The 25,361-nt window shown below is 48.0% G+C and overlaps 1 protein-coding gene across 5 annotated transcripts in view; it reads right to left on the bottom strand.

Annotated features, from left to right (window-relative positions):
* The window catches only part of MKNK2 (MAPK interacting serine/threonine kinase 2), a 40,252-nt gene extending 15,165 nt beyond the window's left edge, over nt 1–25,087 (bottom strand). For 2 of the 5 annotated variants that reach the window (XM_044453417.1, XM_044453421.1), the window contains exons 1-12: nt 24,986–25,087; nt 23,374–23,534; nt 16,346–16,424; nt 15,613–15,714; nt 14,672–14,769; nt 9,408–9,487; nt 8,881–8,954; nt 8,067–8,171; nt 7,173–7,228; nt 6,830–6,925; nt 2,272–2,466; nt 580–744 (exon numbers count right to left, since the gene is read on the bottom strand). In XM_044453417.1, the coding sequence (XP_044309352.1) occupies nt 580–744; nt 2,272–2,466; nt 6,830–6,925; nt 7,173–7,228; nt 8,067–8,171; nt 8,881–8,954; nt 9,408–9,487; nt 14,672–14,769; nt 15,613–15,714; nt 16,346–16,424; nt 23,374–23,421 (1,098 nt within the window). In that variant the 5' untranslated portion in view covers nt 23,422–23,534; nt 24,986–25,087. Of the gene's footprint in view, nt 1–579; nt 745–2,271; nt 2,467–6,829; nt 6,926–7,172; nt 7,229–8,066; nt 8,172–8,880; nt 8,955–9,407; nt 9,488–14,671; nt 14,770–15,612; nt 15,715–16,345; nt 16,425–19,341; nt 20,562–23,087; nt 23,297–23,373; nt 23,535–24,985 lie in introns of those variants that run through there. The other 3 variants (XM_044453418.1, XM_044453419.1, XM_044453420.1) reach the window with 3 other exon arrangements.
* Nucleotides 25,088–25,361: the final 274 nt, after the last annotated feature.

Genomic DNA, 25,361 nt, shown 5'->3' on the forward strand with positions numbered 1-25,361 from the left:
AACACTATGACGGAAAGGTCTTTAATATTTATCCACACGCGTTCCTCTAAATGATCTACTCGTCTCTTGAAACTTAATGCAACATCAGTGTAAATGGTTCCTCCACTGCTCTAGGAAGATGTAGAAGCACCAGCTTATATAAATATTTTCTGATAGCTCTCTGATCATAATAATTACAAGATTTCTGGTCCCAGTTCTCCCTTTCCTTTTGAACAGAAGTGCTGCAACAAAACCCAGTACTAAGTCATACTCCGTCCAGCGATTTCCATGCTCAGATGAATATGGTGTGCTCCACAGTCTGAAGGAGGCACTCTGTACATGGGCAGAGATTTCATTCCAGTGGATCCCCAAGGATATGCTAAAGCAGGAGATTGCAAGCCTGCTTTTTCGGCCACATTCCAGCCGGAAAAGCTGAATTCCAGTGTTAGGCAGGTCTGACAACAAAGGTCCCAAAACAGTAAAGTTCTTTCTGCCCCTAGCTACAACTTCAGGAAAACACTTCAGCCTTTCAGAATGCGGCATGGAATGAATCCAAGCTCACAAATCAACCACACACCCACATCAGAAAAAAACTCTTACCCCTTGTACCCAGGGATGCTTGAGGACTTCAGCTGCGCTCAGGCGCTTCTTGGCATCTCTCACAAGGAGCTTGGAAATGAGGTCTTTAGCTTCAAAAGAGATCTGAGCCCAGTCTTTGTCCGGGAATTCATACTTCCCCTCCTGGATGCTTTCAAACAACATGTTCTGGAAGAAGAAACACGGAGGGGAAGTTGTATCCAAAGGCCCATTTAAATCTAACCCATGGTTTCCTCCCCAACACAAATGCATGCAGGAGACGAGCTCAAAAGCTACCAAGTCAGTGCTGGTTGCTTTCTGAAGAACAGCTGTTATTCTGAATGCCTCAGTCTTTCCCACTATAATCTGTAAAATGGGGATAACGGCAAGCCTCTCTCCCTGTAGACAACCCCGTCCATCTCCCTCTGACAAACTGAATGTTTTCAGCCCTGCAAAGTAAGAGGAGTGCCCACTGTGAACACAGTACACATTCCAGACTGTTCTACCCTATGCAAAAGCCGACTGAGAATGTGATGCGTTGAAGCACCTTGGGAGCATTCATGTCTGGCTTGGTCTAATGCCTGTGTCTAGATGAGATGGTACAGTCCTCAAGTAACAGAATGGCCTGTGCCACTTCAGCCGGCAGGTGGACAAGAAATAATATATTGGGTATTACATGAGCAGAGCTGGATAGAGCTGGGGGGTCAGGCTAGATGGCCTGGGAGACCCTTCTGGCTTGCTATGTTTCTAATGCAATGTCATACCTGCGAAACCTAGACACCTGAAACTTGGCATGTATGTTAACAGAGCCCTGGGGTGGACACACCGGGGGGGGGGGGGCGTAGTGTATTTATTTATTTATTTTAATTAATTCTAAGTTACAGAGTAGCTCCATAGCTGTCACATTCCATTTGCAGTCTGTATAGTTTGAAGCTGGATTGGGGCCAAAGTAATTTGGCCTCTCCCTCCTTCCTGCTATGGGGCAGACCTCCCTCAAAGGAACAGTGGCCAATGCAAGAGACAGCAGAACCACCCAGAGGGCATGAAGAAGAGCGGGAGAAACTACACAGGGGTCCTATCCACAGGCCCCTGCTGGAGGGTGGCTCCCATGGCAAGTGCCCACTCATTTCTACCTTGGGTGCTGGCCCTGGAGCCCTTCACTAAGAGCTTTCCAGCCTATGCAAAACCAGACCCATTTGCCCGTTTCCTTCTATACAAGTTTCTATCAGAAAGAGTCGACTTTCCAGTCTTCTAAAGCAAATCTAAGCCCTGCTTGCCATCTGGGTGATTAACAAAGCTTTATGGCCTCCCCTAAATGCAACACCATGTCACTCCACACTCCCCCGCACCCAGGTTTCCTAAAAGTAACGCTCCAGTGCAGAAAGCTCTGAATGCACAGCAGAAAAGGGCCAGGCATGCAGAACGGAGAAATACATTTGCTTCTGGGGCTGCAAATTCCTGAATTCTAAGCAGGTGGCTTTTCTAGCAGGCATTGGTAGGTGGACTTGAGAGCTCCAGGGCAAACAGCCGCAGAGCAGGCCCAGACTTCCCTTTTGGCCAGCACTTTGCATAATGAGGCCAGCAAGTCTCACAGGAGCCCCCTAAGGCAGGACAGTGGCTTAGCAGTTCCTCAGAGTGGAAGAACGAAGAGGAAAGCAGAAGCCCATGAGCAAATGCTTTAACTGCTTCTGGGTTTTGGAAGCTGGCTTCACTCACCTGGCAGGCTGGACATGCTTCCCCACGGTCCCAACCGCAGTCAGTTCCACAGTGCCCCACAAATGGGGGGTAGCCACTCAGCATGATGTACAGGATGACCCCCAAGCTCCACAGGTCACAGCGCTTGTCATAGATGGAGGCCTCTTCATTAAACGCCTCCACAACCTCCGGGGCCATGTATTCCGCTGAACCACACTGCAGGGAGAGCAGCGGGTAGGAGAGGAAGCGGGGAAGCCAAAGAAAGAACAAGCTCTTCTTAGATGCAAATGCCCACTTTCGTTTTTCAAAGGGTTCTGAAATTTGCACTGCAGCAGCTTTACGGTCACAAAGCCAGCTCCCACGTAAGGATGAGTAAGAACAGCACCGAGGTTTGGCTTACTGGCACGGACTGGTGTGACGGTGCACCCCAGTTGCTTCAGTTCCCGGTTCAACTGGGAGGAGAAGCCCACCTGGGGAGATTTGAGCAGGTGGCATACTGCCTCCCCCCACCAGGTGCCCCCAGAAAATTTGGATTGCTACTCCTAGCATGCCTGACCACAGGCTCTGCACGCCTGGGGCCGACAAGATCTGGGGTTCAAGACGTCTGCAAGGTGCCAGGCATGGAAACTGAACACTTCTACAAAAAGTAACCCAGAATTCTGACAAGGTTGAGAGCAAACCCAGATGGAAGCGCAGGGTTGTTTGCATGGACAGGTTGAAGGCAGAACAGCAACACCTGGGAAATATCGAGTGGACTGTTTTCCTTGTGGGTATTGTGGGCACTTGCCCCCCTGCCCCAAATCTTTCTGCTTGAGGGTTCCCCAAAATCGAATGCCCTCTTCTGCCCTGTTGATGCACCCCCTTTCCCAAATACTAGTGTCCACAGGAGAATAGGTCCTTAAACACACACGACTCTGTGGAGCACATGCAAATAGGTATACACAAGAGTGTGCACTGGATTCCTTGTTTGCGAGTCAGAACCCCGGTTCTTTCCAGGACCAAGCAGCATCCCTGGACCCCGCCACGGGCCTGATTTGTCTCCTGCATCTCTGTATTTCTGCTGGAAACAAACGTGTCTTTGCAGTTTGCACACAGCACGAAGACAGTCCTGCCAGAAACAGGCCGCTGGCCCAGGTGGACTTTGCTCAGATCCACCAAGGCAATTCTCACGTGGGAGGGAGGGAAGGCAAAAGCCCACCTCTGCAGGAAAGGGAGGCCCCTCCAGGGTTAAACCAGGGCACTTATAGATTACACAAGTTGTTACTGGATACAATCTGGAACCGGACCCAGTTATCTGTACCCATTCCTGTGCTCAGCAGCACAACGACGCGGGAGATGGCAACCATCCAAGAAATACATGCGCAACGCCGCCCCAAGCCGGGCTGATGCAAAAAACATATTTAAATAGCTCCCTCCATATGCACTATGATTACTGTTATTAATAACCACATGATCTTAGAAGCCTCCCTCAAAAGAAAAGGCTCAGGGTAATGTACAACAAAAACACTTTGACAGTTCCCTGCCCACAAGGAGCTTCCAAATTTGCCTCATGACTGAGGGAGAGGAGGGGCAGGGGAAAGAGTGGGGGAAACAGGGAGATCAGACACACAGAGGTGTGCAGCTACACATTCAATGAGGGACCGGCTGAAGAATTCACACCAGGTGGGCCTTCTGAGAAGGAAGCGCCAGGCAACTGTCCCTCTGCAAAGAGTTACACATATTTATCTTAAAATGCTAGTATTTGTGCTCAAGAGGCGGCAGATCCTTATCCTTCGATAAGCGAGGAGGGAGCACTCTGCATATCCTCAAGAACCCTTGCTCTTGTGATGGCATCTTGCCTTCCGCAGCAGGCAAGCCAGCAACCAAGAGGCAGAGGCGAAGGCGAGCCAACACGCACGCGGCTCAGCCCCAGCACCGCTTTTTGTCCCCGGGAGACGCTGGATTGAGCCGGCCAGGTGCGAAGAGTCGTCACAAATGGCTTGCACTGAGGTTGCATCAGCCCCCCCCCCCCCGCCTCTCCCTTTCGAGAAATCCAAGCAGTCATTTCAAGCGGCACAGACAAAACCTCAGGAACGGGGCAGGGCAGGGCACCGAAAACTTGTCCAGCCAGCCGCTCCGGCACCAGGCGGCCTCCTGCACTGCAGCCTTCCTCACCCCCAGCGTGCCATGCAGAGGCTGCAGAAATGTGCCTGTGCTCCCCGGCAAAGCAGCTGAACATCAGTGCCTTGCAAGAGGGGAAAAGGCAGGATAAAAAAGGTCTCCTTGGGGAAGTAAAGGAACTGTGCCAGCACATGCTACCCGGCACACAGCGTACTAGGCGCATTTCCTGCCCCTCAGCTACAGACCTTCCCATGTTTCCAGTCCTCATGGTTCTAAATAAAGGGCTGATCTCAACAGGAAGCTGAGCAAAGTGTACGGCGTGGCTGTTGTGAAGTGCCCTCCTTCAGCTGCTGAGTATTTTCCCCCTTGCTGCATGTTTCTTTTTCATCAGAAAAACTTCAGACGTCTCCAGTGGGGCAGCTTCTTGGAGACAGAGCTGCTCTGGTGCATTCGGCAAAGAAAAGGTGCCACTGAGCATGGGCAAAATGCCTTTCTTTGCCACCCACACCCAGAGATCTGTGCCACTGTGCTCTATGGACCCTGGAATTCAGAGGCTATAACTGACTGTCCTCAACCTAATGCCACCCAGCTGTTTGGACTACAAACCCCATCATCCCCACCCATCAACTCTGCTGGCTGGGGCTGGTGGGAGGGGACCAGGGGAGGTCTTAGGGTGCAGTTGTAAGCTTTTTTTTTTAGACGTGAAGTTCCACAACTCCAGGTGTCAAAAGATGCTTTGTGCCAAGCACACTTCCATTCTGTGCAAACGAGACGGCAGCTGGATTCCTTTTGCTGGGAATACTGCTCTGCAGGGGGAGGCGGGGGGGGGGCGGATTGCACAACCCTTCCAGCCAAGCACAGATGTGCAGGGTGCTTTCCACGCATTCAGAGGCAGCCCAAATATAATCAGGGAAGAGCGAAAGTTAGGAAGGCAGAAACGATTTCCGCCTTTGTGGTTCTTCCTAAATCTGCCAGACAAAAGCAGTTCCCCCCCAGCAATGTTGGGAAAATGCAAGCTAGAATTCAACCTGGCACCAGAATTAAACCTCTCTCCTCCAAGAGGTGCCCCCAGATAAATAAACCAGTCACATCGGGATATCCCCTTCGAAAGCCTGGGACCCATGTGGCACCTTTCACCTGTGCAACCAAACCTGTCCCAAGAGACTCACTACTTGCTCGTCCACACAATGAGATTATGGGCACCGCCTTCTCCCCCCCTGGACCCCCATGCCCCCCATTCAAAGCTTGTGGGCCCCATTTCTGCAAAGCCTCTGCCTCCTGCACTAAGCAGGGTGGGTGGGGGAAGGTGTATGCATAGGGGGGCACAGAAAGACACACACAAAGGAAAGGGGAGCCCCAACCCTTCTTCCAGCAGCCAATCAGCCGAGCTGTTGCCAAGGGGCTTTCTCTTTTACTTCCTCGGCACTCGGTCTCCGAGGGGACTTAGCAGGAGAAATGTCGCAGCTGAAGCCAGCCAGCCAGCCAGCCACATTTGGAAAGGCACAGGGGGTTGGATTAAGCGCATTAATGCAATGCTGGATTTCTCAATTCTGCAAGCCTTGGGACACAAGCTGACAGTCGACACTCAGGGCAAAGATCTGAGCTGACCCAGCAGCGAGCCAGAACACAAGTTGCGGTTCGGGATTGAATTCATGGCCTCACTCTCTCTTTCAGTTCAATGACCCGCTTCTCCTACACACAGGTCCTTTTCCAGCAGGGAAAGCAGCTTTCCTGCATCGCCAAAGGAAAGGACAAGACCGAAGTCATGACCTCCAGCCAAGCAGGCTAAGGCTGATGGGACTCGGTACCCCAAGCATATGGAGGACACCAGCTTGAAGTCCTCTTAAGGTCCTTTCATTGGTGTGGGTGTCCAAGGATAGGCTGGACATGCACATAGTGGGCATGTTGTGAGCGGAGCCAGCTGGTGCTGGAGGTCAGACTAGATGGCCCGGGAGACCCCTTCTGACTCGCTCTATGTTTCCACAATCTCGCCTGTCTCCAATCTTAAATCCAGTTATCCTCCAACTTGGAGAATTCTCCAGGCTTTAAATCTGGGGTTGTCTTGAACTGTGAGATGACGGAAGTTCCTGGATAATTTGGGAGAGTTTATTTCAGAGGTGTGAGGATAAGAAGAAACAAAACTAAAACAGCTCGATCCAAAATGCTAGTTGGTTTAAGTTCAAACTCTCACCACCCGCAACAAAACCTTAGGACAAACCTTTGAATGCTTTCATACGGGAGAAAAATCCACACACGAGTCAGGAAACCTTCAAATGTTCAGTGCTTGGAGGAAGGGGCATAAGCTTCTTTGGAAGATGTTGAAGAAGGGGGACGGCTGTATTTCAACTTACAGTGTACACCCCCTTTTTAAAATCCCCTCCATCCATCTCACTCGGTAAGCCACAATCCAACTGTTTGCACACACCACTTCAGAAACTGCCTTGCTCTCTTCTCGAGTTCGTTCCCTCAAAGGGCTTACCGGAGTCAGCAACTCAGGGGTGGAGATGGGAGAATAATCACCATTCAGCTTGATTCCACTTCCCAAATCAAAGTCACATATTTTCACAGGGGAAACCTGCACATATGCAACAGGGAGAAAACAGTGGCATTACCGAAGAGGGAGGAAAACACCCAGGCATGCCATCATCCCCAGCAAGGAAAACACCTCCACCATGCCACGGAGTCTCTCCCGGAAGTTTCCCACCCCATAACTAGCACTCCGTTGCCACAACCTGCAGTGAGTTCCACAGATCATTATTCCGTTGCATGTATGTTCTCTGATCCAGAAGACATCAAGTAGTAGTTTCTACACTAAGGCTTACCTGACTGGAACTCTCACAGAGAATATTTTCTGGTTTTAAATCTCGATGTGCTATTCCTGTTAAAAAAAAAGAATGATGGATGGATGATTATTTTTCATTCTCTAAAAAGTCTGAGTCAATACCTTTTTGCAAATGTCTCCAAATACTTTCCTACAGCAAGTTTAAAAAATGGCAGAAACTAGTTTGGATCAGAGCATGCTTCCCCAAGCCGGTGCCCACTGGAATTGTAGGACTGTAACTCCCATCATCCCCAGAGAAACCCAGGCTAGGGGAGAGAGGGATATAAACAGTGAACTCATTGAGTTTGTGCACAGGTAACCCGAAACTGCTGGATTAAAGTCAAAAGTACATCCAACCCAATGCGGCTTCCAACCAGACGTCTGCCAGACACCCACAAAGCTGTGCTTGAAGGAAGTGGGGGAAAGGCCTTACTCCTCCGTTGTCTTTCCAAATGGTCGACGGAGTTCAGGAATCTATCAGTGCAGACATATTGCCCCTATACCCCTGAGGAATCCATCCCACCCAACAATCCCATCTTGGTGCAGAGCAATGACTGCAAGGACTTCCAGTTTGCGGGCCCTGAAAATTATGGTGATGATGTTCGCTTGCTTGCTTGCTTGCTTGCTTATTTATTTATAACATTTCTATGCCGCCCCATTTGCCGAAGCCTTGGGGCAGCTCACAACTTCTTGCAAGCAACACCATGTCCCGGCTTCCAGCTTGATGGAAGAAGCAGAAATGCCAGGCCAGCATCCTAGCCTCAGGTTGTTCATCCAGCCCTCTTGGGTTTTCTCCAAAGGCCCACACCCCTTGACCTTGGTTCCACAAGTCCTCTGCAAAACAGCCCCTCCGTTTCCTGATTTAGTGCTTTTCTCCTCCCCTCGTTTTACCCACCTTTGTTGTGCAAGTAATTAAGGGCACTGGCGATATCGCGCACCACCTTGCTAGCTTCCAGCTCATTGAAATGGCGCCGGCGATGGATGTGGGTTAAGATGGAACCTGGAATGGGGAAAAGGAAGCATGGTGTGCCATGCTAGGGAACTGAAGGTCCAGAAGTGCCTTTCCCAACCTGGAGGGTGACTTCCTAGCTGGGAATAGTGATGTCATAGAACCACAGAGGAGTAGAGTTGGAAGGAGCCAAGAAGGCAATCAGGTCCAATCCTCTGCTCTCGCAGGACACCAATATGCGCCATCCCACTCAGGTGGCTGTCCAGTTCCTTCTTGAATGTCTCTGGTGTGGGAGAGCCCACCAGCTCTTCAGGCAGGTGGTCCCACTGTTGCATTGCTCTGACAGTGACGTAGCTTTTTCTGATATCTAGCCTGAATTTGAGTTGGCGCAGCTTGACTTGATGGTTCCGTGTCCTGCACTCTGGTATCAGTGGGAAGAGATCTTGACCTTCCTCTTTGTGACAGCCTTTCAGGCACTTACAGAGGGATACCATGTCCCCACTCAGTTTGGTCTTTTCAGGGCTGAACATGTCCAGTTCTCTCTGTTTGCCCACACAGGGTCGTGTTTCAAATGCCCTGGATAATTTTTGTTGCCCTCCTCTGGACCCATTCTAGTATTTCTGCATTCTTGGATCACGATACTCCTCCGATTCCCAACCAGTCTTCCCCAACCTGCTGGACAATTTAGGTTGCCCCCCCCTGGTTTCCCACTCAGTACTGCACCCCCATCCCCAAAAAGCCAGCTCCCCCATCTACTTGCCTCCCCTCATCTTCTCAAACACGAGGTAGAATCGGTCCTCCTCTTCAAAGAACTCTATTAGCTCCAGGATATTTCTACCGGGAGTGGAGGAGAGAGAAAGGAGAGGGCAGTCCATCAGGCCAGATCAACTTCTCCCATTATGTTTGCCTCTCCATCAATGTGACTGTCTGGAGAACCCCAGAGAGCTGGAATGGGACCCAAGTCAGGCCAGATATGGCCTACAGCCTAAGGTTCAACAATAGTGCATTAAGCTATCAACTGCTGAAGAAAAGTATTTTCCTGTGCCTTAATTTATGTGCCCACTTTTGAAGCCACCAAAAATGTTCCGGCAGTAGAACCTGCCAGTCAATTATGCAGTGCTTTGGGGGTTTACAACCCAAGATTTTAAGAACTCCACCACTCTAGGCTTCAGTCTTGTTCTTAGGTGATGGACTTGCTGAGTTACGGCATTTCAAAACTAACCAGGTAGAGCAAGCATTTCCCGACACCTAGAAAACCGGATTTTCCCCACACAGCCCCATTGGTACCTGTGTCCTTGGCACTGATAGAGCATCTCAACTTCTCGAAAGACCCGGCTTCGGATGTGTCCAAGACTTTTTTCAATTATCTTTAAATGAAAGGTGGGGAAATGACGGGTGTTAGGTTAACATTGTGGTGGAAAAGTTCTTTGACTGAACAAGAAATGCACAATCCATGGTTCATACTTTTTGGTATGATATAACCTAGTCAATGTGTGACAGCTCCAAATTAACACATGATTTGCTCTTAGGTTAAGTGTGGGTTATTTAACCCTTGAATAACCCAAAATGTCTCATTTCAGACATCATAACAACAGTGCAGCGTACTAATGGTTACAAACACAAGTACCAAATCCCGCATCAACACCACCATTACATGCAAAGAACTGCTGAGCTGGGCAATATGCATTCTGAGAAGAGAAAAAACATACATAGAAACATAAAAACAGAGCGAGTCAGAAGGGGTCTCCCAGGCCATCTAGAATGACCCCCGGCTCTAGCTGGCTCCGCTCACGACATGCTTGCCACCTTCATTTAATATATGCTCTGTGAAATTCAGAAAGGTATGACTCTCAAAGGGCAGCTTTTCCTCAGTTCAAACAGTGATTTGAAAAATTGCAATCTGATGCATCTAAGTCAATTTATCCCTTCCCCTTAGTTAGCTGCTGGATGCTGGAAATTTTAGTCCAGGGCATCTGGAGGGCACCTGTTTGGAGGAAGTGGATCTAATGGATTTGAAATGATATCTACAGGGATACCAATTAATGCCCTATAATCATAATATAGTACAATCAAAGTAGAATATTCACCATTCCAAACTGCAGTCTCATGCATGTAATCACACCTTTAAAGTCTAAGCATCTTCACAGACTAGAATGTCATCTACAAATCTTCCTTTTTCAATAGAATTCCCTCCCTTGAGCATGAACAAAATATTTGGCTGGCTTTTAAATTAAGGAGCAGAGACCATCCATTTGTTCACACACCTCGGCACTCCTCAAGATAAAACACAAAACAAATTCTCCACATCTAGAAGAGGAGCGTGCCAAGGTGCACAGAACCCTATGGGCTAGTTTTCTATATGCAGGGAAAAACTCTGCCAGCAGAATCCTTTCTCTAGTTCTCACCTAAGGCTAAACTTTGACTTCCCAGCATGTCAAGGCTGCTCCATGCTTGCATGGGCTTTCCCACAAAAGCAGAATCAGAGCAATTTGATCACACCACGAAGCAACGGTAGATATTAATTCTGGAAGCAGGGGAAGCCCTCCTTCTTTACCTTAGAGCCAAAAATGGGGCATGGCCCCTTCTTTCTGCAGGTGTTCTTTAAACATTCTGCAAAGCAATTTGAGGATCACCCGTAGCTCCCCACCCTGCTTTCTGCATATATGTCCCTTTTCATCTCCACCTCCAGAGGCCTCTGTATAAGAATTAAGCTGACATTTTCACATGCGATGATGTACTTTGAAAAATGCCCTTAATATACCTAGCAGCCCTTTCCCAGGGCTCGCATCCCCCAGTGTTTTGAAATTGATGTTGCAAACTTCCAAGCATGAAACCACGGGCAAGGGGTGGAGAACCGGATTCTCTACAGAATCCAAACTTCTGCTCTTTTCTTCTTACTTTGCCATTTAACAGCCGGAGCGTAATGAAAAGGCCGTTGTTCCTCTCCTGCCAATAAAAAGTGCCTCCAAGACGGGAACGCTCTGCACGGCAGCTGTTTCCCCCTCCCCAGGCCCAGGGAGGTCACAACCTCACCACCTCCCGCTTCCCCCCCTGCCAGCTTTACAAGCGTCTGCTTCTCTTCCCTGACCCCCCCACCCCCCCTCACCACCGCATCTGTGCAAAGCACACCCAAGGAGTGTGGCCAGATCTCGCTGTTCTGTTCGGATGCCAGCCGACTCGCGATCTGCGTCACTGCTGGAATACACGGCTAAGCACCGGCAGGGAGGGGATGCAGGAAAAAAGAGCTGGGCAGCAGCAGTGGGGGAAAAGGCGGAAAAGTCAGGCCGGGAAATCACGCCTGAGTTTAAACATAAATATGTGATGTTCCAGTGGGGCAGCCCTGTTCATTTTTGCAAGTGAAAGAGACACGCAATGTGTTTTGCAGAGTCAGATTAAAATTGCTCCCAGACGAAGAACTCTTGAGTGCTCACAACCAAACCAGGGCCGTTTTGCTGCCTTTTCCTTCCTTCCTTGATGGATTTTTCTTCTAGTAAGAAAAATAAAGGTGGATGCAACAGAAGAAGCCCCACAGTGCATGGAAAGTGGATGGCAACAACCTCTCAGGCACCTTCATCGTTAAATTATATGAATGAAGTGGCGGATAGTGCTCTTGGAAGCATCCTTCAGCTGTGACCCTAAATGTACTTCTGAGAGGAGAAATCCTGCAGAACAACATGGGAACAACTTCCCCAAACCCCCTGTGTCTGCCTTGGGACACTGTGAAGACCAAAAGATAGACAGCACCAGGCCCCTTCAAGGTTCCTCCCATCAATCCAAAAGCCAGTTTTTTAAATGGGACAATTTGGACCAACTTCTTAAAACTGGTTTCCAGATCTCAATCTGGTGGCATGTCAAAGACAGTTTAATAATGCTTCAGGGCCCTGAGATGGAACATTTGGACTTATTTTAAAGTCAGAAGTATTTGCTGTAAAGAACTTGGGAAAATAGCAATTATGATATAGAATGATATTAATGTATTATTAAGTAATCATGCCATTAAGTTGTTGGCAGATGGACTAAGAGCCTAATCAGTCAACATGTAAAACACACATCTTTCCTTTGATTATTTTAATATCTCTGGTACGCAACAGCTGAATCATGGATAAACACTGAATATAAATTTGCAAATACTTTGGTAGGCTAAACGTATATACATTAAATCAATCATAAATCTGCCATGGAAGGAACCCACACTGCTTGCATCTTAAGTGGGTGGAAATAGTTGCTGCTCAAGTAAAAACAAACCCACAAGCAACCACCATGCAAATATTTGGGCCAGTTCTATACATGCAGAATAAAATGCAGGTGAAAAAGGCTTTTAATGCTTTTAACCTCATGTTTGTTTTCAATAAAACCTCCCTGCAAGTAGAAAGATCAGGGAGTGAACAAGGCTAGCTTTCTGCTTGCAGAAGGAGCTACAGTTCAGCAGCCAAGAATTAGTTCACTGTGTACAACTGCATGCAGACAGCCCAAAAATCATACGGCCTCTTTCACCACATGTCTGAGCGGATATACACTAGTAAGTGAGCTAAGACTTTTCACTGCAAGGATATGCAGGTCTAATCTAGTTGGCTGGAGTTAGAAGCAAATCTCCAAAAATAGAAGCAAACAAAAACAAAATGTTCAGCTCCCTGGGACCAGGCAAAATCTATTCCGTTGTTACTGCTTCTTTGCAGCTCTTCCGCTGAACTCAGGTCACATCCTCAGGGATGGAGAACAGGGATTCTACCCTGCAATGTAGACTTTCCCCGAACATTCTGAAAGGGAAACCTTCCTATGCAAATTAGGCTGATCTGCATCAGAAATGATTTGTTTGCATTGGAAAAGGGTGATCCAATCTAGTCTGTTTACTGATGATTAGTAAAATAAACAGATCAAAACAGATATCCCACAGTTTTGTTTCCATAGGCGAAGTATGTGACTTGACATATTTTACGAGGAGGTTAAAGCACACTTCCATCCTATGCATGTTTGGACCCCAAAAATACCCTACAACTGGTGCACCTATTTTTCCATCTAAATATGTCTAATCAGGCTTAATATTTCAGTGTTCTATTACGGAGACATTTTTGTTAGACTATCTGTAAAATGTTAACTCTTGTTTAATGTAAGAAAGGTATGGAGAAGTGCAGGTGTTAATTTACCTTCCCCTGATACTCCCAACACCAACAGCTCCAGGATTTAATTTCACCAACCCAAAAAGTGTATGTAAGGTCACAACAACTACTTCATAAGAATTTCACTCTTTGATTAAGGATGTTGGAGCCGCTTCAGTTTCCTTGTAATTGCTTACTGGTTCTATGTCACATTCAAACATGTTTTACAGTGGCATATATGGATTTTATCGTGCACCCTTTGAGGAATAATTAACTGAAAAACTTTAATTCTGGCTTTGACACTGCCAAACTTGCTGAAAACTGTATTTGCCCTTGGCCACCTGGCACAATTTCTGCAAAAATCACTCCTCCATTCGTCACTGGTTGGATCCAGTATTTGATCCTGTACTGGTCATCCTTATTGAGGACCACTGAAATGAAGGCATTTAAATTGGGTCCCCACAAAATACATCCCAATACCCCAGGACTAGTTTTAATGTCAGTCAAGATAATTATTTCTAGATTGGCTTTGAAATAAAAGGAATAGGCACACACTTAATTTGGTAGGTGTGGTAAACCACCACACTTCCTCAGGTGAAAGACCAGGCTCCGTTTTTGAAAAAGAACAACAGTTGTTGCACCAAACTCATCTCTTGCCCCCCAAAATTAAGCAACTCAACCAAGGTCTGCAAAATGAAGTCAGTGGTACAACAGGTCAATTTCTTGAAGTCTGAAAGCTAATACATGTACTGAACATTTTTCACTATTCTGCTCTCAAATGCATCCTCTCCACACCCCTGTAAAGTAGGCTACAAAGGAACAAAATACATCAAAAGCTCAAGAACATCCAGTTCCCGAAACTCCAAACACCGACAATGAGAGAATTATGTGGACATTTAGTTTGGCTCAGCCGTAAGAGGAAATTCTTTAGCTATGCAGACAACCCAACCTTGTATGCCTGCCCTGTCCCTCCCAGGCAAGTGAGCTTGACAGACAAATGTAACCACCAGTAAATTAGTTCTTCTACAAAACTGGATTAAGGCTAACACACACCGAAGATAAACTAAGCAAGATCAAGGCAAACACAAACTTTTGTGGTGTAACACCCAGGCCGGACCACAGTTTGCCTTCGTCCTGATGCAGCTAAGTTCAGAGCAAGCCAGTCGGCACCTGTAGCTGGTAATCACTTGTTCTGGCCCCCATGAAAAAATAATGGCGCTATTAAGCAAGGCCGAGCTTGTGGCAAGGCCGCGCCTCCCCAGCACCTTGCTAAGTGGGCAGCTCTGTCACACCTCAGCCCCTTTCTCAACCGACTGCAGCTGTCCAGAAAAAAGAGGGCAGAAGTGACATGCCAAGCTGGGATACGCTCCAAAACACTCAGATCTGGATCTGAAGCAGCAGCTCCTGGTTCCCAGAAGTAATATCAAACTTTCTAAAGATGGCCGCGTCGTTTACCTTCACTGCATACTCCTTGTTGGTAATGAGGTTGACGCAGGCTTGTACTTTTGCATGGGCTCCTTCTCCAAGGACCTCTTCTTGAAGCAGGTAAACATCTGCAGGCGAGGAGGAAAGTCATGTAAAAAGCAGGCTTCTGAAACAAGGTTTTGCAGTGCTCCTGACTGGCCTTTGAGGAAGCCTGTAAGAAGGCCATAAAGTAGCACAGAGGCCCAAGTTTGCCTCAGCCTCGGAACCTCGCTCTCCTTTAGCATTTTAAAGTTTCCAGCCCTCATTGTTTCATAGAGAATGTGTGGCTTACCGCTAAGACTGCTGCTGGGGACTTTTACTTTTATTCTTTGACACTTCTAAGTTTTCTGCTTTGATGTATCAGTCAGAGAGAACTTGGGGACATGTAACAACAAAATGTTGTTTTTTTGTTTTTTGGGGTTTTTTTGTGAAGCATCCGGACAGTTTTGGCTGTTGGGTTGCATAGAAATGCAATAAAGGAAACTAGAAGTAGAAAGCTAGAGTTGATAGTGTAAGAAACAGGTATGAAGAGAGAACCGTTCAGCTTCCCCTCAATATGCACTAGGTAAAAATGTATTTATTCTGTTTTGGTGAGACTTTGAAAAATGCTTGATTTGCAGTGTTTGTCCTTGTGTTGTTTACCCTTTTTTTTTGTTCTGGTTTTCAAGGGGAGGGACTATTTGGCAAGTTTAGAGATTATATCCCTTTCTGTCAATTTGGGAACTGCAGTTAATATGCAGACTCTTTTTTATACCATTACCCATTAATACCATGCAATTGTTACAGGATTCCCACAGTCATTACAAAGCCCTAATTCTACCAGACCTTAATCTGAAATATTTTGATACAGAAGGAGGGCAGAAAAGCACTGCTTCCTCCCCAGAGAGCAAACATTGTGGACTAGCAGCTTGGACCATCTGCCACATCCTTACCTTCAAATCTACCCGTAAAGCTATCTGTGGCCCGACAGCGTTTTTTCTTCTTGTTTCTTTTCTTGGCATTAGGAATATCAATGGGTTGACTTGAAGGCATATCTGTTCCACAAAGGTTAAAAAACGGTTTTAACTTGTTGTAAAGAAAAAAGCAAACAAACAAAGCAATAGGGAAACCCCAAACCATGCATCAAATTGCAATGCTATGGGGGTGCCAGGTCTTTGAAGCTGACCCAAAGTGGGCTGTCCAGTCCCTTCTCCCCAAAAACCAATTTAAGATCCATCACAGCAAGGGCACCGGTGGAGGTGAATCTTAGCCTCCTGCAACCCACAAAAGCCTCGTCCCTCCAAATCCTAGATGCTCTGCAGATAGGATCCTGCACGTCTGGCAACTATAGATTTTCCCAAGTGAAGTGCCTGAAACATGCACGATCCTGCAATATAAAAGGAGCCAAGGACAAGGAAGAGCTATTTATTTTTATTATATTTTGGTCCCACCTGTCTCCACTGCTGGGGCTCAAGGTGAGGACAAGCATGTCCTAGGGGTCTCCCCTCCATATTCTGGCCAGCCTCAGACCTTTGCTTCGACAGGGTGGATCCCTTAGGCTTTTTATTCAATTCTTATGGCAACAAACCTACCCTCCAGGGTAGCCTTACCTCGACATAAAAAAACAGGCTGCTTTTGATGACCCTCCCTAATTTCAAGACTTTGAGGCAAGAGAATGGAGCTCACCAGGTCTAGGAGGGCATTCAAAATTAAAGACGGGCTCCAGGTTTGCTTGGGAGAACTCCAGGTCGAAGGGATTCTGGCCCTGGCAGGACAGGAGACCGAAGCAGTAAGTCAGAATTTAGCCAAGGCGTTTGGAGACAAACCCCCCAGCAGGGAGCACACTTCCTATATGGGATTGTCTCACACTATCTCCTTATTTCAAAGGGCAGCTTGAACAAACATGGCTTGGGTAAGGGGCAAAGTTGGCGGGAGAGCCGGCCACCGTCACCCAACATACAGGCCATGAATTGGCTGCTGACGGCTTGGAGTTCTGCTACTTCCAACCTGAGCAGCATTGTGAGCCAAGCTTGTAAACAGCCACTCGCCTGGTCAACAGGCTTCATAGCCGCTTCACCAAGTTAATTTTCCTCATTATTTCCATCAGCCCAATAACAACAACAACTGGTTTATCCCATTTTATTATCACAGAGGAGTGTTGCTATTTTCCCATAGGCCTTTTTGCATGCCATTCAGTAGGAAGCAACTGAGCATGTGCTTTTAAAAAAACTGTGTTCTTATGGACTAGTAAGTTGGTAATTTGTTTTGCAGTGCTGAACTCAAACCCTTGCAGCGCGTGCCCTAAAGAGAAAGCTCCAGTATTCAAACTAGCTTCCCAAGCCTTTTCCTCCTTTGAACACCCAGCGGAATAAAAACAGAGAATTGGCCGCTCCCCAGTACGCAGCTGCTGACGCCAGGGACAGCATGTGACTCAGCAGAGCCAACAAAGGAGGTCACTCCGAAGAAGGGCAAGATTATACAGCAGAACAAGCCACAGGCTAGTCGAACAAGACTGGGCTGGAACGCGGTTCTGCCAGCGTGCCGGCGAACAAACCCATAATGAGCTGGGAGGAAACTGTTTATTTGGAGCGGGCAAGGTATGGGAGAAGCTCCAAGGTGTTATGCATTACGCTTCCACCCTTACAGGAAAAACCACGTGCTGCGAGCAGAGAACGTAGTCTGCATAATCACACAGGAGAGTCCTTCCAGGGCTGTGTGGCTTCAGGAGAGGAGCTCACAAGGAAGATGAAGGTCTAACCAAGAGATGTGAAGGCCTGGAAAAAGCCCAGAAAAATTGGAGGGGACGGGGATGGACCCCTTTATTTTCCCATTTTTTACCAATAAATTTTGGGGGAAATGGAGGAGAAAAACAAGGTTTTTCCTGTTTTTCCTCAGGGCTTTGCATCTCTTGTTTAGCCTACCAGATATGCCAGATTCTTTGCAAGCTAGAGTGTTGGACTGGGACCCAGGGGTCCAGGTTCAAGTCCTAACTCAGCATGGAGCCGACTGGGTGACGCTAGGCCGGTTATTCACTCTTAGCCCAACCTACCTCACAGGGTTGTTGTGATGAGGGTTAGCTGGAATGCAAGTGTCTATGTAAGACTCAAAGAGAAAAAAGCAAGCTATAAATGCAATGAAGGAACCACCAAACAACAACAACTTCTGTGAGCTGGCAGCTTTTGTTTTCTACAACAGGATCCTCAGAAATGTTGCTGTCCACATCTGTATGACCTCATCAAACCCATGCATGTGGTGTAAACCCTTGCAGCGAGTAATTCTCTGAATGAGACATTTCTTACTGCAAAAATAAACAGTTCAAGGGACCGCTTTGGGACCACTGCCAATGCAATGCTAATGAAAGAACAAGACCAAGGGCGCAAGTCCAGTCCCATGTACAAACTCCCAGTTATATATCCCATGATAAAATCCCAGTTCCCACCCCAGCACTGCACAACAGCAAGCCGAATCTACCCCGCTCCTTCATCCCTTGAGCAAGCAACCTACGTAAGAACCCAGAGATGCAGTTCAGGTCAGGTCCACCCTATCAATTCCTAATCTTATTAACCAACCTAAATAACTAAATTAACTTAAATAGCACAAGACTTCCAAAATGTTACAAAATCAGTTTGGAGAGAGGAAGAAAACTCCCCAAGCGATTTCCCCTCTGACTTTAAACTTCCATGAACTGCCCTATGGCTCTGTCCAAGCAGACAACCTGGAGAGGGCCATTTCCTTCCTTCCCTCCCACACCAACCACTGCCCAAAGTTTTATGGAGGTGTCTAATTACTCTCTCTTACTGGCTGATTTGTTTTGCACCCCCTTCTCAAATTACTTATTAAGCTATTCCACTTTAATTATGATCACTGGCTTTGTACTATTATTATTAATTTTACTGTTTTGTTATTGCTCTTTGCTTCTGTTGTTGTTTTATTGTGGTTCCAATTACATGTAAGCTGCCCAGAGAGCTTAAGACTAATTGGCCTGCATATCGATCAAATAAATAAGTAAATGACCCCCCCCCCCCCTAGCAACATTGCTCACTCTTCAAGCCCTGCACACCTGCTGATGTCACAAGCCAAACATGCTGAACTGACCCACACCAGAACGTGTTGCTTGCTGGTTGCTGATCTGACTGGCAAGAAACAAGGAAAGATGATGCACAAACCTCCGCATCGCATGTGCGTGGAAGGCCGGAATGTGCTCTTTAATCATCACTTTCATACCGCATGTTTTTCCCTCTCTTGCAAATAAACCAAGCTGCTAATGAAGTCATGTTATTTTCCTAACAACCCTGTGAGGTAGGCAGACCAACCGTCAGTGACCAGCCCTGAGTCGCCCAGTAGTTTCATGGCCAAGTGAGCACTAGAACCTGGACCACCCGAGCCCCCACAGCCCAGCCTCTCACCACAATCCCGCACTGGTTTTCTGTTAAAAAGGAGGACTGTGGAAAGAACATGCAGCTGCAATGCATTTCAGGGCAGAAGGAAATGCCCAAGTGCTTGCACTGAGACGAATTAAAAAGTGGTCAAGGAGATAATTCTGGTGGGGGGGCTTGCATAATCACCTTACTGGCATCCTAGACTACAAGCCCCATCACCCCCAGTCACCAGAGTGGGCATGTGGGTGTTGTAGTCCAACATGCTCAGTTGGCTGGGGAGGCAAGTAAATCTCAGGGCATTACCTTTTATTCCCCTCTGCTTTGCCATGCACCTGGCCGGTTTTTGATCCCTCGCGCGTCATTAAAAGGCAGTTCCAAGATCTCCCCCTTCCTTGCATTCTCCCCGGCAAAAGCACAAGAACATTGCAGAAAGCAAGCGGCGGTTACATAACAGCGACTGCACCAGCCCCCCCCCTTTCCAGGGCCTCACTGCCTCCCTCGCACCCAGACCACAAGTTACGTCACACCCTCTGCAGTGTGCAAGGGTTTTTTTAAGAGTGTGCACAGGAGGAAAAGGAGAACCCAACTGCACACAGGCAAGGCAGGGAACGGGAAGACGCATGCGCCCCTATGGCCAGTACCAGAAACACAAGTGCATCTGTTTGGTCAGCCGCCCACCGGCCGAGCCGAATTCCGTCCTGTGCCACTCCACCCCCTCCAGTAGCACAAAGCAAGGCCTCCATCCTGCATTTCTCTGGGGTTCGACACCAGGAAATTGTGCTATTTTAAACACTGCAGCATCTTGCAGTCTGAAGCACAATTCTTAGATCTGACACACGTGCGCGCGTGCACACACACAACAGAGACTCCCAGCTTCTTACAAAACCAGCCAAAACAGGAACATGAGTAAAGCAGGGCTCTGGTGTTGTTTTTTTGTTTTGTGTCTTTTTGGGTTGGTGGTGGTTGCCGCTGCTGCTGCTGCTAAGACAAGGGCTCTAGTTTGAAATTGGGCAGCTGATGGCAGGTCAGAATACTCCCAAGGTGAAGGGTCTGAAACAATGCTAAAGCCTCATGGAAAAACACTGGAAGGAATTTCAATGCAGGGTGGATCCAGCACATGAAAAGTGGAGAGGGAAACCTATCCTTAACTGTGAGCTCCAATGATGTTTAGTTACAAAAAGGAGAGAGGGCCTCTAGGCCAGAAACTCAACATGTGCTTTGGGGAAAATAAACAATCAACCATGCAAACTTTTCCCCTTTAGATCAAATAAACACTTGAGGCAGGGAATCATGAGGTCTTATCCTTGCTGAGTACTGCCCACAAATAATCACAATCATCAACATACTCTGAGCTGGAGGGACGTCATTCTCCAGATTTCCCGTTTTATCCTCACCACAGCTGTCAGATAGGCTGAGCTAAGCAACCCATGAGCTGAGAAGATCATAGAAACAGAGCAAGCCAGAAGGGACCTCCTGGGCCATCTAGTCTGACCCCCGGCTCCAGCCGGCTCCGCTCACAACATGCCCACCATGTGCACGTCCAGCCTATCCTTGAACACCTGCACCGATGGGACCTCAACAACCTCCGTGGAAGCCCATTCCACACCCTCGGGGTCCCGACTGTCAGGAAGTGCTTCCTGGAATCTAAATTGAAACTTGGTTCCCTGAGCTTGGCTCTGCTGGAGCGCATCCTGCCTTCCTCTTCAGGGGAGAACAGGTCTCGACCCACCTCCGTGGGACACCCCCCACATACCTGTGAGATCCAATGAGCTTTACTTCTGAGTGAGAATTCAAACCCAGGTACCATCCCACCTAGCACTGCAGGTTAATTAGATTTTTGCTCTCAGTGGGGCCAGCACATTGCGTGACTTGTCTTACTGGGAGTTTGTGGTTCAAATCCTGCTTCTTATCTGAAGATTGCTGAGCACGCTTAGAGAAATACAGGAGACAGGCTTTGGGTTTGCTTCTCAGAGGAGCAGAAAATGAACTATCTGCCAAGATAACATTTAATATTGGAACCACATGGTTCTCCACTGTCCACTTAAGTCCAGTTATGGTGCCCCACAAGAGTAACCTGCTCCAAGACAGACAAACTTGCAGAAACTGACACGAAGAAAAAACCTTTCCAGGCTGACATGCAATTCCAGGGATCGGCTTGTAGGGTGCTGATCCAGCCAAAAGATGCCCCCCACCGCAAACGTACTACCATGTCACATCAGCTGATCCTGCAGGGCACTTTCCCTGCCACCTGATCAGGTGTAATGTTCATTATTTAAGCTTGCCAACATGAGGACTAGTGTCTTAGCTTCATCGGTTTAATTTTAAATTGAGGAAACACCTCCCTTTAAGGAACCTGAAGTGCAGTTTGGATAAGCAGCCATTCTGAAGCAGGTCAGAAGATGGTTTTCTGCACCTGCCCTTCCTGACAACACATCCTCTGAATGCAAAAATCTGAGCTCACACCACTTTTATGGATTCCTGTGAGGAATTCAACCTGTGCACAAGCATACCGACAGCAAGACATACCCTGCGGTCCCCATCCTGAGGGCAAAATCTAACTGCAGGTACAACGGCATCCACTTAAGAGTTGCAACTAGCCCAACCAGTCTGACTCTGCACCCAGCAAAGCCAACTCTCCTGCGTTCCCAGGCACTGCCAGCCGACATCCCATAATTAGAGCAGTTCATCAGCAACAGGATGTGAACAGACAGATGGGAAAGGCAAAATGCAGCACAGGACAGTTCTCATGGTTTCGAGTTTGTGGTGGACTGGGAGTCCTGCGGGGAAGAATTAATAAGCAGGGCAACCTGTGGACACTTCTCTCTCGGCCTCAATGAGCTTACTGTGCAATGGGAACTGGGCAGCTACCAGCATGGAAGATGGGATGGCCTGTGCCCCACAGCTGCTGTGCTCAGCACCACTCTTCTCCCAGGGACAAGAGGCTAAGCATATGCAGAGGGGACTTAGTTGACATTCGAGGATCTTCCAGCACCCAGCGTCCTGTGTAATTCTTTCACATTCATGAGAGCTAGAAGCTTGGCTATTTTATTTTGAAATGGGAGCACGCTATCTCAGCCAGGCCAGCTCTTCACCCATTGACAGAACGCTTCCACCAAGAAATGATGCAGCACCACATTCAATTAGAAGCCACATGATGGCTGACTGGGAACTCCCCTGGAGTTAATCCACTGCTGAATCTAGTCCACCCAAACACAAAGTTGCATCACTAGCCAATATTCAGGTACACTTCCTCGTACTGTTAAGGTATGGATTTTCCACATCACCTCTGGAAGTCTTTTCCAAGCCCACCAGCTACAAGAGTGCACCACAGATGAATGCGCAACTCGGCACAGCTGCACCATCACCCAGAACTGGACACAGTTCCACTCCTCCCTAAGTCCAGAAAAGGAACGCTTCCTTCTGCTCACTCAGCAGAAATGCCACACAGGTGTGCAGTAACAGCACACCCCCACAGTAAATTCTGATGCAAGCGCTTTGAAACTACAACATGTTTCTTCCAGGCTATTTTCTTCCAAAAAGCGTCAAATCCTTGCAGCCTGAATTAAGTAAACATTCCACACACAAACAAGAATGGACTTCTGTTGAATGCACTTTCCTCAATTCTTTGCCATAGTAGCATCACAATGGTTACTGAACTATGGTTTCTAAGGTTGTGTGCAAAAATATCTTCCTTGACTTAGAATATGCATTTTCTCTCTACTCCAAACGTCTACTTTTTATTTTTAATGTGTATGCTCCTTGGGACATGGACTCACCATCTTTATGCTCCATTAAGGAGCCTATATAAACAATTTACACACACTAGATTGCTCTTGAGTGGTTATAGGGGTGGTATAAAAATGGAAAGAGTAACAGTAACAATAGTAACAACAACAACAACAACAACCTGCAGAGAAATAGCAAAATCAAGATCTGGTAGACGGGGAAACGACAGAAGAAAAAGGACTCACTGGTGTTTCCCGTCTCCTACTTAACTTTGCACCCTAGTTTTCATGTATGGTGGTAAAATTTGCAGGAATTATGCTTACCAAGGGCATATGCAATTCTCTGAATATTCTTATGTAGCCAAAAGCTAAGCTGGACACAGTAGAAATCAGGTGTGACACCAGAACTTTTAAACGCTCTGAGAGCCCTTTGGATTTACACTGTGCAGTTTGGTGTTCATGGTTACTTTCATTACCAGAGAATAAACTGAGGCTCAGCTCCCATCAGCTTGTTCTGGAACCCACAGCCAGATCTGGAAGCCAAAAATCTAGCCTTAGAAGCATAAACTGAATCACTGGATGCGTTTAAAAAAGGATTACCACACCTTACCTTGAAAGACCGATGGAACCCTTGCAGTTCAGTTTTCTTCTGCACCATCTTGAGATTTTGAAATTCAGAGAGTGGGTTTTCTAAAGTACAGCTCGAAGGAAGAGTGGGAGGTAAAAGGGGAAAATTTGGATGGGCTTGTTCCCAATATTCGGTTGGAGACCCTAAGGGGGGGGGGGAAACAGAGTGAGTGTTAAAAGTTCAGGAAAATAGCTGCAGATAAAAGCTTGGCAGAAAATTTAGCTGCTCTAACTTCATTAAGAATGAAGGACATAATAAAGTTTGTAGGCTTCCCCATGGCTTCCTCTCTCTCTCTCTCTCTCTCTCTCTCTCTCTCTCTCTCTCACACACACACACACACACACACACACACACAGAAGACAGTTGGAACTCTGATGACACAGAAAACACAAATGTCAACTGAGAATTCACACAAGCAAATAGGAAAATGGGACCTTTGTTGCGAAAAAGGACAACAAAGAAGATGGATATACCCTGCCCAAACACAAAACATGTGACCCCCACACAATCTTTATTAGTAGTATGACTCTATAATAATAGTAATACTCTATAATAATAGTAATAATCATAGAAAAGGCCAGTTACCTTACTGGGGCTCTCATCTAAGCTCATGGCTACAAAAAGGTATTCTTACAAAGAGTATTAAACTGTTATGGGGCAAGCAGGTATTTTTCCCTCTGTGCTGCAAACCATCCTGCCAGCTCATTATATAAAAGAAAAAGCGATTTCAAGGGGCGTTTCCAATAGCAGCTTTGAGCAAAATTTAGACATTGGAACCACAAGGGGGAAGTGTGAAGGGTCTCCTCATCGCAAGGGCACCATGCAAAACGCCCCCCCCCTCCGCTTTCCCTAGAATTACCGAGGACAGATGGAGAAAGGAGACTAGCATTCCCCCCCCCCCGCACCCCGCAAAGCACCAAAGGCCAATTAGTGCTGGGAATATTAGGGGGCGATGAATAGATTGAGGAAAGCAAACTCCGAAGTTTACAGACACAAATACACAAAAGCTCTCCATTTTTCCTCGCTTCCCCATCCTCAATTTACAGTGGGGGGGGGGGCGCTACACTGCAGACACAGAAATCCTTGTTTTTCCAGTGGAAGGTGTTCGGTTTTACAAGCAACCCCTTATTTTCCTTAAGGGGGGTGTCTCTCTATTCGCGCACCTCCTAGATGAAGGGGGCGCGATCGCCTCCTCCCACGAGATCATTTTTATTATTGCAAGCACTGGGTGAAAAGAGGGAATCGGCGAACTGAGGGCGACTTAGGGGGACAGGGTCCCCCTCCGCAAGATCTCATCCCCGTTTGCAGCAGCGCAAACCAGCCGCTGCAATGCCATCTCGTACGCATTTTCAGGGGGGCTCATCTGCTCCCCAAGCAACCCTCTGGTTGCCGGGGTGGGCGGCACAGAGGCTCCGGGGATCCCCCTTTCCTCTGCAAGACCCCCCCCGCGCCCCCCTGGGCACGTCGAGGGCGAACTCGCCCGCCTTTGCGATGGCATGCAAGCAGAGGGTACGGGGGCGACGGGGGCGAGCCCCCACGCCTGGGGCGCCCGTGCAGGCGGGAAGGCCGGACGGCGGGGCTGGAGCCTCCTTACCGCGCTCGGGCTCCGTAGCGCCGGCGCCGCGGCCGGTGGAAGAGGGGCAGCCCGGCTCTCCGAGCCGCCGCCGCCGCCGCCGCTCGGAGGAACGAGAAGGGAGGATCCGGCGGCGCCGCGGGACGCCGAATATATCGGCCAAGGGCCGCCTCCCGCATCAGCTGAGCGCCCGTCGGCCCGCCCCCGCGCCGCCGCCGCGCCGCCCCGTCCTGCAGGCAGGGCGGGCGCGGAGCGACGGGCAGGCGTGCTTCTGAGCATGTGCGGAGCGCCTCCCGAGCGGGGAAGGGGAGGCAAGCTGCGCGGGCCCCCAGGGGAGAAGGGGGAAAGCAAGACGCGCCGCTTCTTCGCACGTGCCTTTCCCTCGGAGCAAGCCTCT

The sequence above is a fragment of the Varanus komodoensis genome, unplaced genomic scaffold (genome assembly GCF_004798865.1).
Source record: "Varanus komodoensis strain SLA01 unplaced genomic scaffold, ASM479886v1 scaffold79, whole genome shotgun sequence".
NCBI lineage: Eukaryota > Metazoa > Chordata > Lepidosauria > Squamata > Varanidae > Varanus > Varanus komodoensis.